The sequence below is a fragment of the Cryptomeria japonica genome, chromosome 2, assembly GCF_030272615.1.
Source record: "Cryptomeria japonica chromosome 2, Sugi_1.0, whole genome shotgun sequence".
NCBI lineage: Eukaryota > Viridiplantae > Streptophyta > Pinopsida > Cupressales > Cupressaceae > Cryptomeria > Cryptomeria japonica.
This window is the reverse complement of record NC_081406.1, coordinates 534329250-534348396: the sequence shown is the minus strand read 5'-3', so window position 1 is coordinate 534348396 and position 19147 is coordinate 534329250. Positions and strand designations below refer to the sequence as shown.

General features: G+C 37.6%; 1 protein-coding gene across 1 annotated transcript; it reads left to right on the top strand.

Annotated features, from left to right (window-relative positions):
- The first annotated feature begins 312 nt into the window (after nucleotides 1-312).
- On the top strand, nucleotides 313-17665 carry LOC131052193 (histone-lysine N-methyltransferase, H3 lysine-9 specific SUVH4). The gene is made up of 2 exons (XM_057986810.2): nucleotides 313-3240; nucleotides 17174-17665. Exon 1 carries the CDS (start codon nucleotides 816-818, stop codon nucleotides 3189-3191), a length of 2376 nt encoding a protein of 791 aa, XP_057842793.1. The 5' UTR covers nucleotides 313-815; the 3' UTR covers nucleotides 3192-3240; nucleotides 17174-17665.
- Nucleotides 17666-19147: the final 1482 nt, after the last annotated feature.

Genomic DNA, 19147 nt, shown 5'->3' with positions numbered 1-19147 from the left:
CATCAGCATGCTTTTTGCCAAGGTGTCCAAAACAGCCCCAAAAAAAAGTGAGACCAATAGGCGTGCAAAAGAGACCCCAATAGTTGTGCAGCCGATGTGGCATCACCTGATTGGTTACTTTTTACAATATTAGTACATTTCTTAACAACTATTGGTACATTTCCTAACAACTGTTGGTACATTTCCTAACAAAAATTGATATTTTTTGTTTCAAACAATAGGTTTTATTTGTTCAATTTTTGGAACAAAAGGTATCAACAACCCTCACAACAATTGGAACATGCTCAACTACTGGGTCCTTTCCCCTATATACCTACTGAACACACTCTTTCTCGGTGCACAGGCCATATCCATGAAAGGGGAAAGGGTGGAAATATGAGCATGGTTTCAGTCAAAAATCCGTTTTCTTGATTTTCACTCCTTTCTTGTACGCATTTCAAGATTGTCAAGTCGTACTCGTATTAACGGTATATCTTCTTTGTGATCGGAGGTATGGCTTAAATGCACGGTGCCATTGAATCTTGATGCTTTTCCGGTGGACATTTGCTCAAATCACCTACGAATTCACATGTTATACTTTCTTTAAACAGTAACTTGAACAAATCTTGTTTCAGTGCCCAAAATCCATTTCGAGCCCCGAGAAATTTGGGCTTTAATTGCGTCGTATGATCTTCACGCCGACAGATCACACCGCCAAAATAATTGCATGCAGTCGGCCGCCAAAGAATTGCATGTGGACGGCCACTCTATTTAAGACAGTTGCGTGCAACAATTTCAGCAGCTTCTCAGTCTGAGAATTCTTCTCAAATGCATGCATGGAAGGTAGGGCAGGGCGTAGTTTGATGGCTGAAGGTAGTGGAGGGTCTGCTGATAAAGCGCTCGATATTTCTCCTCTTTCTTTCGTGTTGCCTCCGGAACACATCGCTGCAAGAAAGAAGACGCGTGAGTATAGAGAGTACCACAGGGAGCGGTATTCTCAGATAAAGGAGGGCGCTGTCAAAGGCAATGATAAGCCAACGATAAAAATTAAAGAACAGCTGGCACCTGAGATTACGAAACATGAAGTGCCGAGATACAGAAGCTCAGAAGATGCAGAAGTGCTGAGATACAGAGGCTCAGAACACGCAAAATTGCCGAGATACAGAGGTTCGGAAGATGCACAAGTGCTTAGATACAGAGGTTCAGAAGATGCAGAAGTGCGGAGATGCAGAGGCTCAGAACACGCAAAAGTGCCGAGATACAGAGGCTCCGAACATGCAGAAGTGCCGAGATACAGAGGCTCGGAAGATGCAGAAGTGCTGAGATACAGAGGCTCCGATCATGCAGAAGTGCCGAGATACATAGGCTCGGAAGATGCAGAAGTGCTGAGATACAGAGGCTCCGAACATTCAAAAGTGCCGATATACAGAGGCTCCGAACATGCAAAAGTGCCGAGATACAGAGGCTCCGAACATGCAAAAGTGCCGAGATACAGAGTCTCGGAAGATGCAGAAGTGCTGAGATACAGAGGCTCGGAAGATGCAGAAGTGCCGAGATACATAGGCTCAGAACATGCAGAGAAAAGAAATGGAGGAGAAATGGACCTGAGAGATTCGAGATTGAGCGGTAACTCTGAAAGAAAAAGTGAAGGACAAGAAATGTCAACTGAAGAGAGAGTAAGGTTTTTATTGTCCAAATATTATGCACTACTTAGATGGCTGGAACAAAAGGAGGAGGCAGCGGGTCGTGTTTTTTCTGCACAGAGCAAGGCCAATCTGCATCAGGAAGCAGTGAACGTCCTAAGATCATGGTGGGAAAGTCTTCCAAAGAAACATTTAGGGCATGTCCCGGGAATTCCAGTTGGATATGAATTCCAGTCGCGAGTAATGCTGAATATGTTGGGCATGCACAGACCACCTCAGGCTGGTATTGACTTCCTTGGAGAAGAAGAAACAGAACTAGGGGTTACGCTAGTCACCAGCATTCTGTTAGCTGGCGGTTACGAAGACAATATTGATAATGGAGAAGTGATTATATACACCGGGCATGGTGGAAATGATTATGAAAAGAGTAAGAAACAAATTAAGGATCAAGAACTCACCAAGGGGAATAAGGCCCTGGTCAATAGCTACCGGCAGATGAAACCTGTGAGGGTTATCAGAAAATGCATGTCCAGTGATAGGGAATGCCACAGCTTTAGATATGATGGGCTGTACATGGTTGAGAATTGGTGGACCGATAAGGGACGGTCAGGGTTTTGGGTCTACAAGTTCAGGCTCAAGAGACAACAAGGTCAGCCTCCTTTACTTTCTAATGTCGTCCAATTTAAGCGCAATTCACAGCGCAAAAATCAAGTTGCTGTAATTAAAGAAGACATTGCAGAAGGGCAAGATAAGTTCCCCATCGCTGTTGTAAATTCTGTAGATAATGTATATGCTTTAGGCGAGTTCAAGTATGTACGTACTGTAAAATATCCTAAGTGGTTGAGCAAACCTGCTGTTCCGGAAGGTTGCCGCTGTTTAGAAGGATGTACAGATGATAAGGAGTGTCTTTGCGCCAGAAGGAATGGAGGAAAATTCCCTTACACACTGAATGGGAGGCTTGTTAAAAGCGAGCCAGTAATTTACGAATGCGGTCCTTGCTGCCGGTGCCCACCGAGCTGCCGGAATAGGGTTTCTCAACATGGATTGAAATATAAGCTTGATGTCTTTAGAACTCCAAGAAATCGTTGGGGTGTGCGATCAGAAGATTTTATAGAGGCAGGGGATTTTATCACAGAATACACAGGAAATCTCATTGCAGATCCCACTTCGTATGCCTCCCCAAGCGAAATGATGTTTCCAATTGCATCCATACCAATGGAAGGAAATTGGGGTGACCTTCATGGAATAGTTGAGGATGAGGATGTCACGGTCTTACCTTCACAGATTGTTGAGAATGCGGGTTTCTGTGTCGATGCAACTACAAGTGGGAACGCAAGCAGGTTTATAAGCAGAAATTCTAGACCAAACCTATGTGCCCAATATGTTCTCTATGATCATCATGACATTAGAATTCCCCATGTGATGATTTTCGCTACAGAAAACATCTCGCCAAAGCTTGAGCTATCGATCAATGCATCTGTTCAACAGAACACCATTAAACGGTTTTGCTCCAATGTAAGATACACTGGTAAAGCAAGTTCACTCAGTCAACGCACGAAGTTTGGTTGATGGCTTAAATTATCTTGAAGCACGAGGCACATGACATATTCTCTTTAAGGTATTATTCTTTTGCGAAGGGGCTCCATGTGTCTTCTCTTTTTTCATGCATACATTTTTCTTAAGTTTTTTGCCTAAGTATTTGTTGTGAGATCTTTTTGATAGTGAACTAAAAGGGCAGGTTCCCATGCGGCTGCTTGGTTTATTTTGGCTAGCTGTGGGTGCTCAACTTTTTGAGCAGCAAGTATTCTATTTTCTAGAATTCTCTCGTCTTGTTCATATGTGGGTTTCACATTTGAGTGATGTGAATTGGTGCATGTTTAGGCTATAAGTGTTTATGCATTCAACATACTTTTTTTTCTTGTAGTGTTCATAAGTGGGATGGAATTCAATGAGATTTTGTGTTTTCTTTTCAAGGTTGTTCATATTTTTAGTCTAAGCTTGTTTCTTACATACTCTTTTGATTTCTTGATTATTATTGGGGCAATGTGTAATGAAATGTTTTGACTCATACATTTGCTTGTGATGTTTCATATATATGTATTTTCTACTTAATTTTTTTCTACTACATTACACACAATGTGTTCCTATTCCTTTTTAACATTGTACTTTTACTCATGTTGTTTCATATATAATTATTTGTACTTACTTTTCTCTTAGTGCTTTCCACACCATCTATTCCTATCCTTTTTTCACTTCATTCTTCTACTTCTATTGTTTCCTATATACATCTTTTCTACTTCATTTCACACCATATATTGCTCTTCCAACCCATACAATCCTTATTTTTTCCTAACATATTGCTTTCTGAGTCCCATGGGGCTAGTTTTGACCTTTTGTGGACATCAATATAACCATGGCTCTTCATTCCTTTTTCTCCAACTAGCTTAGTAAATGAAACATTTTCTTGGATTTATGTTTAAAGGAAATGTTCGACTTCTACTTGTGTTGTTTTCAACATCCTTTCTCTACTACTTAACTTTTCTTCTACTACTTACATGCCATTTATTGGTTCATATTCCTTTAGTTGTTTTCAAGTAGCCTATAAACCTTGCATGCGAATCTCTAAATTTTGAGTCTTCAAATGCATTGTTGCGTTGACAAGCATTTCTATGGTCTTTTGTAGCTTGCCTTGTTGTGACATGCTTGTACAATACATTTGATTGTTGCATTAAGCCATTCTTTACTTTTCCATCATTTTATGCTAAGTTATTGGTCTCGATATTGGTTTGGGTTTAATCAAAATGTTTTTTGGGGTTGGATTCGTTTTCGGTTTGTCCATACAAGTATCAAGTAACATTAGGGAAGATTGTCCAATTTGATGATGATATTGGAGATGAAGACTTGTATGCAAACATGGAAGCATTGTTTGCAAACTTAGACTTGGAGAGTACTTGGCAAATCAAATGAGTTCATTGGGGGTAATGCCCCATTGGGGTTGAGGGGTAGCGCTTCTAGTGGGGTCAATTGGCAATGCCCCTTGTAGGGGTCTCACGACAATGCCCCTTGTGGGGTTTGGGGAAATGTGCCTAATGCATTCCTTGTTGCGATATGGGTTTAGGTCGAGGTGAGAGGCTCCCATGCCAAGCCCAAATGAAAACCTTTAAAACCACATAGACCTTCATGGTGCACATCATTAGTCATTCACAATAAGAGATTTGTTTTTTGCATTCATATTAAGAGATTTGACTTTGTTTTTGTCTTCAAAATGTAGTGGAATCCACATCTTAGGGTTTAAGGAGTCATTTTTGGCTTTTTAGTTAAACCTAGAAGTCAAGCAAATTTAATAAAAAAGCAAATTTGTCATCTAAGTGTCGATCCCCATCAAATTTGCTATGGGTACACTCGGGTTCATCTCAAACAAACTTGTAGGTCTTTTGTGAGATCTTGGATAGCACCTAGGGAAGGCTCAATGTGGTCTTGTATTTAGACCAGACCAAATTTGAACTGATCTAGATAGATTTTATACAATGACTAGATCTTTTAGAATTCACTAAGAATCCCCTTTTGGAACCCTTTACAAGATTTCAAGTGGGTATGTCTATGGTGAGGGATACGCAAAGGTATAGGAAGATCCAACATCCTTTGGATACTTGTTATTTTATCCCTTGTTGACTATTTTTGATTGCAACTAACTCGTTTGAATGATCTTATTTAAACGATGATGTTTTCATCTACATGGCTGAAGCTTGGAATAAGATTGAAAATTGAATCATGTTTTGCAAATTGGTCTTTGTGTCTTTTCTTTGCTCAATTTTGTCTTGTTGAGGTAAAAAACATGTCTAAGGACCTTTTGCCTCGATAACCAAAATATGTTTTTTAAAGGTTATATCCTTTTTTCAAACAAATTTTGTTAAGGGCAAGTACATTCTGGGCCTTCGAACCTTTGAAGGTCCTTATTAGAAATAATAAATGCCATGTAGTCACCCAACATGAAAAGGAATGGAATGGACTCCATCCTCATGATTTGCTTATTATTATTAAGTTCTTGACACCAATAGGAAACTATTTTTTGTAATATAAGGAAGGCTTAGGAGTTTGTCATACAACTTATCATAGGCTGTGAAACTTTTAGAAAGGATAACAACATTTGTTTTAGATCCTTTTGGTGGAACATTTCATGTAACAACAAGATTTTGTCTCTTGTTTGATGCAATCAAGGATGGAGGGTTTGGAATGGATTGTCTAGCCTTGCAACCTTGATGATTTGGAACACATGTAGAACATAAACAACAATAATATGCAAAGAAAAATTGGCACAATAGAGCTTCAAGAAACAAGAATTATTCTAGAAAAACCCTAAAGGAAAGAAAATCCAGCCTCAAGATTCCTTTCTTATATTAGATCACAAAAAAACTAATTACATTTGCCCCTAGGGCTTCATACATGCTAGGTTGGAGCCTAGGGTTATAGTAATACAAAGTAAACACTATGGCACCTATGTAGAATAGCCCATGTCTCCATCCTTCATTTGCTTAGTGTGTCGCTAATTTCATTTTTGACATCGTGCTTCTCATTTTTGTCTTCCAATTTTGCTCTCTCTCCTGCTTTTGGTACCTCTTTCTTGCTTCGCGGTTCTCCTTCCCCCTCTCTTCTACCTTGGAGCAATCAAAGGTCACACTTATATATCATACACAACACTCCAAGACAAGTTGTGTTGGTCACAATCATAAAGCCTTCACCTAAATGAGTAATAGGCTCGACCCAAAAACCCACATGTTACTCTAGAAGAAAGAATGCACTATGCGTTATTCAATGTATACATATTTGGTCCAATCAATCATCCACACACTATTTCTAGTGAGCACAGGTTACAAAACCTTTGGCATGTCAATTCAAAATAGCAACCTAGTCAATCAACTTGCAAGATAACTATTTAATCATGTCTAACTTCCTATTCGTGGAAGCTCAACTATAGATACTTTGGAATTTGACAGGTGTAGACATACTCTCCTTCCAAACCACAAATCATAACTTTCAAGTGTAGTAGAATGTAGCACTTTTCAATGACTCCCTCATCTGACAAACTAACACAGATCCCACTCTATCATCTCCAAACCATAAGGCTAGATAATGAAATGTGGTACTCTCCAATGGATCTCTTTGTAACACAACATCCAATTTCAAATCTTCGAGATTCTCTCGGATGCTCTTGCATCAAACTCTTTGGGTTAGTTAAAAAGTAGATTCCTCACTTGTTCCTTTGTCCATCCTTAATTTGGCTCTTAAGCAATGGTTTGCCTATACATCAGCTCCACCATTTTGGCAGTATGCTTACAACTCATTGTATTGCTTCAATGGTCGATGGTTTGTATAGGTCATCGTTGCATGCTTCTCGAGGATGAAAATTCAGCTCCACAAGTGTGGCAATATGCACATAGCTCATTGCATTGCCCTAATGATTAGCAGTTTGTATAGGTCCTCATTGCAAGTTGCCTCAAGATAAAATATCATTGTCACCACCTCTGAGCCATAACCTCAAGAATTTGGTGTAAATTCACTCTGACACCAACACAAATGTTTAGAAATGTTGACCTTAACTTTCCTTCAACTCTACACTAGATGTTTGATTCTTCCTCTGCAAACACTGCACTTGCAATTTCTCCAGTTTCTCGATGTACACATCATTTATTGTGGTATGATTCATCACCCTTCCTCCTTTTGCCATAGAATTCCCTATTTGTTATGCTTTGCATATACTCTTCCTTGCTAAGGTTTGACCTATCCTCTCTTGCACATGAGTACTTGTATTTGTATAGCTTCAAGAACCTACTTGGTATCCTCCAATAGTCAACTCCATCAGTCCACCCATAATCTAGATTTATGTAACTTTTTCATTCTCTAAAGGGCTAAAAGACTTTGGTGACTTGTTTATGAATGGCTCTATGCTATATGCTATATTGGGAAGAGAAAAATAAATAAATTCTCTATTCCAAACTTGTAAATGAGATATTTGTCTATGATGGCCAAAGCTTTAAGCTTGATTACTTTGCTTGTTTATTGGTTCACTTTGTTTGTAAGGTTAACATTTAAATAAACAATTAAAACAAGTTAACATATGGGGACAATCTAAACAAACAATAACATATGGCTTAACTTGTAACATATAAGAACAATCAAAATTGAGTTAACCTTGTTCACTTTGACCACACCTGCAGATTTGACAATAGAGAGGAACTAATGACTTTTTGACAAACAATGTTTGGCTTTGCGACGTAACCCATGTGGTCTCCAAGCAATCAAAACTTGCCCTAAACAAGTTGCTATTGAACAAAAGACCCAAAAAATGTTTACAAGATTTTTTGTGTTGGCAACATTGGACATGTTTGAGTGATGTTCTGTGATTTGGAAAAAAAGGGGGATGACCAAGGGAAGTCCCTGCCATCCTAGAATTGTCACCGGGGATGGGGACGTTGGTTTTAGGGTTGTGGATGTGTTCTTGTGGAACATAGCTATGTATGTCATGATAAATGTTTTGAACAGTAAATGGGGTCTTCGTTTATCTTCTCATGATAGGAAATTTGTCTTTAAACTGATCTGGTCTTCTTGGATTGAACCAAGAAAGCTTGCTTTAGATGGTGGTGGTTGTTTAAGAAGCTTGCTATTAGATCTTTTCATTTTTTTTGGTTTTCCTATGTCTAGGTGTTTTGTTTTTGTAATGTTGAAGCGTTTTATCTTCACCTTTTTTCTTCACCTTTTTTCTGATTGCCCTTATGCAAAAAATATTTGGATCTGTTTCAAAGGGATCTTGGGGGGCAAATAAGTAGAAGATTTTCTAGGGGAAATTTTTATTAAAGTATATTAAGGGGTTAAATAAAGATTTGTGTAATTTTGGTTGGTTTTTCAATTGGGTTTGTGTGGTTGTTATTGAGAGGTAGAAATAATGATTTTTTTAGGACAAGAGAAGGTTACCAATTCATGCAATGAAGTCACCTTCTATTTCACTGCTTTGTAGGTTACAATAGTTACGGACATTCGTGAAGATAAATTTTATAAGCCACTTGACCATAGTGCAATAATTCTTCACAAATCTGTTATCCTTCATGCTGAATGGTGGCTAGACATGAAAAAGAAATGATAGTGAGCTTGAAGAACCAAATGCCAATGATGATTATCCTTTAAATTATGAACAAATTTGTGGATATGTTGATAATGTACTTGAAAATCAATTGGATAATGTTCAATTTGTTAAAATTGGAAAAATGTTACTTGAACATCAGGCTGGTGTGTTGTTAGATCATGATGTGCCTTGTGGAATTTGAAGTCAATATAGAAGATAGAGATAAAAATCTGATGTTGGTTTAGCTGTGATTTTAGCGGTGAACTGAGCATAGCTTAGTTTAAACTGATATAAGTTTAAGTAGTTTGATATTGTAATTGTGTTTTTGTTGTTATCCCAATGATTTATAGTTACTCCGGGGTGTTCATTTTGACTGAAATAGTATTTGCTGGTTCTTTGGCCTCATTGATTTTATATTGTTACCTTTGGTTTTCTATTAAGCAGTATAAGAAAACAATTTACTGGACATCAAAGTAAATACATGCATATTATGAAAGAGGATTTAGTGATTTTTGAGACATCTACTTCAATGGTATATTAGTCAGTTTTATGCATCAATTTATACCTCTGTTTTCAGTGAGTGAATGGTTTGGATAAGCTAGATGCTCAATTTGTTGTATTTGCACTAATTATTTGTGGGAAAAAGAAGAAGTTCTTGGGGGACATGTTCTTGCTTACATTGTTTTCTCTTTTAGTTTTTAATAGTCCTGAGTTCTTTAGAAAAGCTTCTTTAGTAATCCAAAACCCCAAACTTGTTTTTGGTCAACATATCAATTTAGCGATTGGCAAGTCAAAGTAATGTTGGTGATAGTTGTTGAATTAATCTGAGAATGATACCAATGATTCAGTGGAGCAGAGTTCTGCTGAAACATTAAAAAATCCAGTTAAATACAAAAGATCAGAAAGGAGATAATGAAAGTTAATATTATCGTATTCATTTTCATTCTCTCCTTTCTGATCTTTTGTATTTAAATTTTAAATGGATTTTTGAATGTTTCAGCAAAACTGTGCTCCACTGAATCATTGTTATCATTCTCAGATTAATTCAACAACTATCACCAACATCACTTCAACTTGCCAATCACTAAATTGATATGTTGACCAAATTTTTTTGGGGAGTTTTGGATTACTAAAGAAGCTTTTGTAAACAACTCGGGACTGTTAAAAACTAAAAGAAAAAAATATTAACATAAACTTTGTACATGAGTAGAGTACATAATATTACAGTTTGTTGTTAAAGTTCTAGGCATCCTTTGATGAGCATTGTGATGAATTGAAATGAAGTTTGCAGGTGCTAATGGGTGTGTGTGTAGTCTCTGTGTACAAAGGCTGAAGAGGGATACTCAAGAGGGGTATGTGTGTGGACAACTGTGTTCCTCAAGGGTTGTATGTGGAATACTTGTAGATTAGAGAGGGCTGTAGTTGTGAAATTGTAGTGCCAAGCTATATGCATCTATCTCTATCCTGCTGTTCGCCTATTTGTTATACAATGGGAGATGTATTTGTACATGTGCAATATGTATTGATTAGAATTTAGAGTTGCAGGATATTCTCCCTTCCCTTGGCTGCATACCAATCTACTAGACATGGGTATATGTTCAATATGAATTTGAGTCCTTCCCATCTTCCTCCCTGTTGTGTTTCTAGTCCTGCTGTTGTGCATGTTTGAGATTTCCCACCCCCTTCAATCCTCCTCACCTCTCCCCTCAATTGTATTAGCTAAAATGGAAACACCAAGGAACCCATTTTTTTCCCCACATAGGCATCATTCACAAGTAGTCATGTTATATGTTGTTTTAAAACCTAGTTTCTCCTAGGTATTATTCTTGAAACTTGTTTTTTTGGTGTGCATTTGGAAACATAACTTTAACTTTTAGGTCATTAATATGATTAGGTTTTAAGTTTTAACATGAAATTTTTGCTTTTGAATTTTTAATATGTTTTATTTTTATTTTTTGAAGTTATGCTTTAATTTTTTAAATTTGATTAATTTATTAATATAACAAAATTTATTAATATTCTTTGATTCATAAAGGAGGAAATATATTGGGGCCCTCTCCCACATCCCAACAAAACTGTAATCGGAAAGAAAATGTAGAAATCAGCTTTTCAAAAAATCTGAAGAATCTTTAACAGACAAAGAGCTATAAGGACCTTTAGTTACACTTTCACTGTGGCCAAAGAGGAGGACAATTGTCTGCTATGCACAGAAAAACTCAACCAAGTACCAAGAGCTTTTAATAGTGTGCTGTAAGAACAGAATAGCATCCATAGCTCACTGTGAATGCTCCCTAACTATGTTAACAGCTTCCAATCTGCTTCAATCTTCCTGTATGCTTGTTGGGACTACAAGTCTTGGAATTTGTTTTGAAATGGCGAGGATATTTGTAGAAGCAAAATGATTTTCTTCTTCCTTCTGAGATGGAGCATCTTCTTCATTTTAAGGTGGAGCATCTTCTACATTCTCAAAATCACCAGATTCAAGCTGCACTAAAGCTTTGGTTCCAAAAATGTGAGACTTACCTTCTTGTTGATACAAACGTCGCCAAGGAGAAATTCTTACTAGTGACCTGTTTGCTTCATCTCTACCAGCATCTGAAAGGGAGATATGTGCTGAAGGAGAGGATCTGATGTTTTTTTCACAAATTCAGCATTAGTGTGTCTTCCTTTCGTAATCCATTTCCTTGTGTGAAAAGTGCAGGAGCCCAAGATAAGGTCTGAGGGGCACTTAATCAATTTATAATAATTTTATATGCTATTTAGTTATGCTGGGACATTGAATGGAGGGCCTTTGAAGTTGATAAACTGTAATCTGTAGCCGTGTACAAACAAAACTTAATGGTGTGAAAGATGGGCCTGGATATCTCTGGCATCACTTAAAACTTTCACAAGTCTAGATACAATAAAGATACAGTAGAATAACTGATAACTGAATTCAGCTCCCCACTTGGATCCTGTTTCCAAGAAGGAATGAAGAGAATTCTGAAAAACCCCTGAAATAGAGTGAGGGCATACTAAAGTTGCTAAAGACTACCAAAGATTCATTTGGAACAATAACATAAAAATTATCATGATACAGAGATATATCCTGTCTGAATTTTGACACTTTTTTTTGCTGCTACTTGAGGGAGAAAACAACTTTCCTAAGCTTTCCAACTCATATCAGAAAGGCAACAATCCAAGCTCTGCTGCTCATCTCCTTCATCTTCTGAACTTCCAACAAAAAAGAATATCTCCAGCACATGGTAGCACATTTTTTTCTAAAATCAATTTTTTGACTCTCTTACCAAACACCTTTAAAGCAAGATTATACTCGAAACTTCCTGCGATGGCTGCCATGGCACACGCTGCAAACAACAATCTTGCCAGTAACAGTTGTAATCATTGTCATTGCCAAAGTCACACATACCTTTCCCAATGCAGAAGGTCTGTTTCCGTCTTCTATCAGAGACTGCACAAAGGGGAGTCACACACACCTTTCCCCTCAACTCTGGCCACTGCAGGCTCACACACAGAAACTAGATTGCTGCAAGGAAAATTGCAGAAGTCAATCCGCCAATGCAAGAAAACAATGAACACAAGTACTTTCACAAACCCCAATAATGGTAATCCATTTAATCATTTCTTGACACTCTACACTTGGCCGAACAACTTCTGCACATGGGAGCAATCTAAGTTTCCAAGGGCAGTGATGTTGCCCACTCAATCTCTTGAAAAAATGAGGGCTCCTCATACACTTAACCGGGTGAATGGAAGCTAGGTATGAACAATTGCTGGTACACAACAGATGTAAAATTCATAATAGTGCAAGGTGTAGGGGAGCTCCTACATTTAGAAAATGAAGAGGAAACAAGCTTGCTTTAGCAGAGAAAGGAAGCTGGGAAATACCTTCATTAGCCATTCTATCTGCCACTTTCGCCATAGCAATGGGAAAAAACCATATTTTTGAATTGATCTCCTATATCTGAACACTCAATAATACTTTTGAGCCTTCAAACCTTAAACGATCCGTGATTACAACCATTGATGATAATTTGTGTCACCTTCAACTTCAACTTCCATGGATTCACAATTGATTGACACTACTTACTTAAAAAACTAACGTTTGAATCTTGGTTGCTCACATTTGAAAGCATACCATTATTGTTACACTACAACCTGGTTTTAATAAGTTTAACATTTATTATTGGTAAATTTAATAGGATTATTATTTATTAATTTTCTTACACATTTATTATTATTTATTGTTTATTTATTGTGTGTGTGTAGATAAACGAGAGGGCATTGATATGAAAAATAACCAATGTGTATCCAATACCTTATCTCTATCTGTATCTATGCCTATGAAACTTTGATATTGATGTTTCTTGTACAGCTATAAAACCCGTTTAATGAAACTTTTGTCTAAAAGCTAGGTATTGTTCCTCTACTCTTTTGTTTGCTTGTTTATTATGATACATGAGATATATGTACATTATAGATGTGTAATGTGTCTGAAGTATAATGGGAGAAAAATATTGACTCCTCTTGGGAAATTGTTTTTTATTAAGGCGTAAGTAGGTTTTGAGGAGGACCCGAAACCCCGTACAACAGGTTTTAAGGGGACCCGAAACCCCCTGGATGAACTAGCATCCAGACTCCAACAAGAAACAACTGATCAAAAGATATACAACGAATACAAACAGCCAACCTCGAGTGAAATGCCAGCCACAGGACAACAAAGAACAATACAAATCAGGCTAGACCTCAACAAAGAAACAAGACTCTGAGGGTTTTGATTGGCACCCACAACCACAAAAGAGAGTTTTAAATAGGCTCCCACAACCTGAAAGACACCGAGGGTTTTGACTGGCACCCACAACCATACAAAAGGGTTTTAACCAGGATCCCACAACCTGCAAATAGGCTCTCAAGCCCAACACCCCTTAACCAAAAACAAGTACAATAAGAAACCAAGGTGTGCCCTTTAAAACTGGCAAATAACAAATGGAGAAGGGTTTTTATTGGCTCCCTCAACCAGAAGGAACAAGAATATGGCTAGAAATTGAAAGCTGTTCACAATCACTACCTCAATAGGGATCAGAGGAGGAAGAGCAAAACATAGCACATACCCAGCCATCTTAAATATAAGGATCTCAAAAATGGGTTTTGACAGGCTCCCAACACTTGAAGAGCTAGGAGAAAGATCTCTAGAACTCCAGTAGTCCAGAAGGACAACTCTAGCCACCTTCCAGCACCACACAACCTCCATAGTAGGACTCAACTCCACCTCTATAGGAGAGAAGTTGTCTGCAACACCATCCTTTTCCGCCTTCGAATAAGGAAGGGCCACCTCAATAAGGCAAGCAGGAGAAAACCCATGAGGGCATACCAACAAATTTTGCAAACAGAGGCATGATTGGACTGAAGAGGACAGCCCATCGACAAATCTTCAACAAAAATTGAGGGTGCAGAAAATAGATAGATCACTCCCACCCTTAGGACCTTGAGCCATGTCTATAGAAAGAACATCTCCTCCTTGATAGAGAAAAGAGCAGCAGTGGACAAAAAACCCCTAAAGCCCCAAATAAAAGAAGCCATAACCTCATCAAGGAAGAGAGAATAAAACAGAAAGGGGTGTCCCCTGCATCGAGTCCAGCCCGAGACACAACACAGGAAGGAACCCTTGAAGCTGCAACCAAACCCGAAGAGGGCATCAACAACGACCACAACCAAAGGAAATGGAAGGGCCAATGATCCAACCCCCGAGACAATACTACCGCTGGGAGCCATCACTGCCACAGTCCACCAAACGACCAAAGGAACCAGGCAAGGGAAGCGATCTTTGGTTGATGACATGCAAAGCACGACGGCCTAAAACTTTTGCCACCAAACCCTCCCAACACGAGCTTCGGACAGAAACCGCCATCCAATCCGCTTGGGAACATAGCAGAGAGAGGGAAAAAGGGAGCCCTCAACATCTTGCACACCATCTGGGTCGCCGTTGTCCTCCTCCCTTGTTGCATCATCCACAACCCTAGCCGCCCCAGTTCCTTGCACGCGCTCCATCTTAAGGAAAAGGTACTCCTCAGGAAATTGTTGTGAAGATGGAATGTCAGGCTATATGAGATATGTTTGTAGATGTGTAATGTGAAGTGAAGTTTCTTGTAGAAGAATATTGGATTCTTTTCAATAATCCGAATAACTATAAAACGCCTTTTTTATGAAGCCGTGGTGCCAACCCAGGTACTGTTATCTCTTCTCTGCTGTCTGCTTGTTTGTAATGCTACAGGAATCTGAAGAGCCGTAAAACACTTCCTCATTTGAAGGTGAAAGGTGTCCATAACAACATTGTGTGCAGTGACAAAATCGTTGACTATACGGTCCCCACTACCCAATGTTGATGGGTAGGGTTCAGATGATGAGCATTGTAGGAATTCCCTTTCTACTTTGCCTTGTTCTCCACTATCCTCTCCTTGAATAGGAGATGTGCGTTGAATAGCAGGCAAAATTAATTTCTAGAGGCGCTGTCTTTGATGTAGCAGTTGTGTGAGTTTCCCGAGTCTTTGTTGTTTTGTTGGTTGGGAAATTATTTCAGCCTTTCAAACAAACTTTGTATCATGCCTGTGTATGTTTGTTACTGTTTTTTATTTTAAAAGCAGCAAAACAAGGGTGCTGATCCAAAACACAACAGCCCAGAGGGCATAAAGCCAACCAGAAAAGCAGTAGCAGCAAAAAGCTACAAAATCAAAACTAGCCAAAGCGGCTCTACCATAACAAACTAACAAGCTGACAGGTGAAAAGAAAAACTTGTCAAGCCAACAACCCAAACCGAACTCAAGCAGGGGTAGAGGCACCCAAGCCTTGACACATAGGAGTTTGGGGGAGGGGGGAAGACTTTCCCTTCCGCCTGTGACAAACCAATCCAAGCGATACTGTCATTAGGACCATCAAGAGAGGTCATATGGGAGGGGCCCCATAGGGTTACAATCAGTAGCACTAGTAGTGTGCTGTTGCAAAACAACAACATTTTGTTGTAGAGGAACAAAATTAGGAGTAGGTTGCGGAGCAAGAGCAACAAGAGTAGAGTGTCGGGGGCTGCGGAGGCTACAACAGCAGTGATAAGATCAAACAGCAGTAAGGGGCACCTCGTCTCGGGAGGAGACAACATCCTCTTGAGAAGAGACAGAATCAGTTACAGTAGAGCATTAACTGTTAGGTGATCATCAGTAGCATCCTTCCACCAAGTGGCAGCACCTCTGCGGCATGAGAGAGAACAGTCCGAAGCTAAGTGGCCCATTGAGTTTTTAATAAGCAGATTCATGATATATGTGGCCCATTGAGTTTTTAATAAGCAGATTCATGATATATGAAATCCTTGCTACGTTTACTTTTTGTTTTCTATATTTTGAATTTTCTGTATTATTTTATGTAATATTATTTCCTGTGTTTTATTCTTATGTTATGTGTGTCTGGATTACTCTAGACTAGAGAGGTATAGTTGTTTTCCACCATATAATTTTTTTAACTATTGTGTTTAAAGTAAGCAAAGCATTCAAAACCATGCCCTGTAGAGGCGCCAAATCAATATCAGATATTTTCATACCGTCCCAAAAGGAAATCAGAAGGCTAAGTCTATTTTAAAAACTAGTGTACTTAAGTATTGTACTGTTCGGAACTTTATGAATGTGTCTTAGAGGAGACGCATCAGGACATTCAGACCGATGAAACGCATCAAAGAGTTTAAAGCCTTTACGAGTGGAGACATAGCAGTACATTGAGATCTATTAAATACTCTTAAGATTTCACATTTTATGTATCTAATGAACTGCAAAAGTAAATGATGTCTGTATCCTGGATGGCAAATAAATTCACATTCAAAGGAACAGACTTGTATGTTCCAGGTGCACCTGAAAGCCCATCAGTTCAACCTGTGCAAAAAATTTGACATATGCACCTATATTTTTTCATCATTGATCCTGAGCTTATCCATAACTGTATTACTTTAAGCAATTGAAATTTAAGAAACTGCAGCATCAAAATAAACTGCAAATCCATTCTAAATATTCTTAACCAACATCCTGTCAGGCCCTCCCATCTCTAAAGAAGAGATGGACAAATCCTGTGAAATAGTAGTGTCTTGAATCCTGGTACACGTTTAGTTTAATTCATTGGAGGACACACTGATAGACATATCGTTAGGCATCTGAGAACTATTATAAATGCAATGCTTGTGTGGCACAATGTATTTGCAATTTTTTTTCACATTTTCTGTTTAAATTTCCCAAGACGTTTGTTTTAGATAATCATAGACTCTCGAATCCAGAAATCTGTCACATGTTTGTGCTCTTTATACAAATACCGGACTTCAGAAATGGATAAAATGATTATGCATTTGTTTTGTCCTTTACATTATTTTATATACTAATTTTTCGTGCTCTCCTTGATTGTACAGTGCCAACTTTTTTGGAGCGAATTGATATAGACAATCTTACTCGGCAACGGCCTCAAAAGAATTTAGGACGACTAATGGAGTTGTACAATTGAAAATGTCAGAAATATGTATATTTGTAGATGGTTACAACTTACAGGTATAATCAAGGAAAATATACGATAATTTTGCAGAAGTTGCAGATCTAATCAAGAAAATTATAAGATCAGCCACCTCCTATGGCATGATGAATGTGTCCTATTTCATGGCATCTTGTTGGTTGGCAAGTTTAAATCTGAAATATTCACAAATGATAGCATTTGGTAACAATAACCTAAGACAACCATGTTTCAAAGAATGGTGTATGACAGTCAATACCTTACTATGGCATTTCTTTCACAAGGCATATTGGAAGTGCAAATGGAATTTAAGTATGAGTTTAAAACGTAAAATCAGGGAAATTTAAAAATATGGGAAAGCCTTAGAACAGAATAGAAATTTTTTAATGCCCAAGTATAGGAAGTGCTGATCAAGTTAATTAAATATAAATATTTTGTTCATTTAATTTATTCATGTTTGTATTTATTATATCATCAATGACAAGATTTAAATTTTAGTTGATTGATTATTTAAAAATACTAAAGAGAAGTTTTTAAATGTCGAGGCCAAATGTAATCTGTGGAAAGAACAGATGCAATCATTTTGAAGTGCTGATATTCTAATACATAATTAAAACAAAAACTGTCGTCATTAAATTTTAGAAATATTAATTTCTCACAGTTTATTTGGTTTAAGAACATTTTTCTATTTACTTTAAACATTTATGAATATAAATTTTGTTTCTCGTTAAATCTAGTGTGTATAAAGACTTTGTTCAGAAATATTAATTTCAATTAGTTTATTTGGTTAAAGAATTATTTTCTATTTACTATGTGCATTTATGAACATATATTATTTGACCTCTTGCTTTGATTTAGATTTAATTACGATGCTACAAGTTTAATGTTTACTTTCAAAATGTGTTATGTTATAATTTTTATGTATATAATCATTACATAACACTTTATGTATATGTTTGTTATTTCTATTTAGAATTAAATGTTAGAAAGATTAATTACATAAAGCTTACATTGAATTTGAATGATCACTCCACTAAATAAGCAGATTTGTAATCAATAACTATTGTTTATATTAAATTTGTAACTATCAAAACTTATTGCGGGGGTTGTTTTGATAAACTTATTGTGGAGGTTGTTTTGATTGTTAAGGATATGTCTTGGACCCAAGTTACTGACAACAAAGGTCTTCACTTGCATTGTAGGCAATGCTTTATTATTGGGTACCTTACTTTTGATTGCCCTTGTTCATGTTGTAGGAATACCTGTTTTGCTTTGTAGTGGCATTGACATCCTCTTCAATACTTAATGTTTTTGATGGTTCAAACTGTTTGGATTTTCCTCTTGATTCTCTAGTGGTGGGGCATGATGAGTGCTTTAAAGTCTTATGTTCGAATGATTGTTGGGGTGGTGGACCCTTCACCATCCATGTATGTTGGTTGATGATCTTGCACCTATTGGCACCTATTGCTTCTTTAGCTTCTATTGATGATCTTGCACCTATTGCTTCTTTGGCTTTTATTGATGATTTGTAGAAATCTTATTCTGTGATCACTTAGTTTGGTTGTTCATCAACTTTAGTTTAGGTCTAACCTACTTTAGTAGCAATAGCTCAATGTTTTGCAACATTGGTTCGATATTCCTTTGTTTCTAATGCACCCTTTGTTGGATCTTTGTGGGGGAATCTTCACTTTTTCCTCTTTGGTTTGAGGTTTTGGAAGTTGATGTTTTTTGGATAGTACAAAGTATGGGAGGCCTTCTCAAATCTATCTTTCAATCTCACACGAGTGAAGGGTGTAAGATTGAAGAGGGTTTAGTTTGGAATTGTTTAGGTTTGACTCTTAGGTACTTTAGTGTGTAGTTATTTTTGTTTAACGACTTG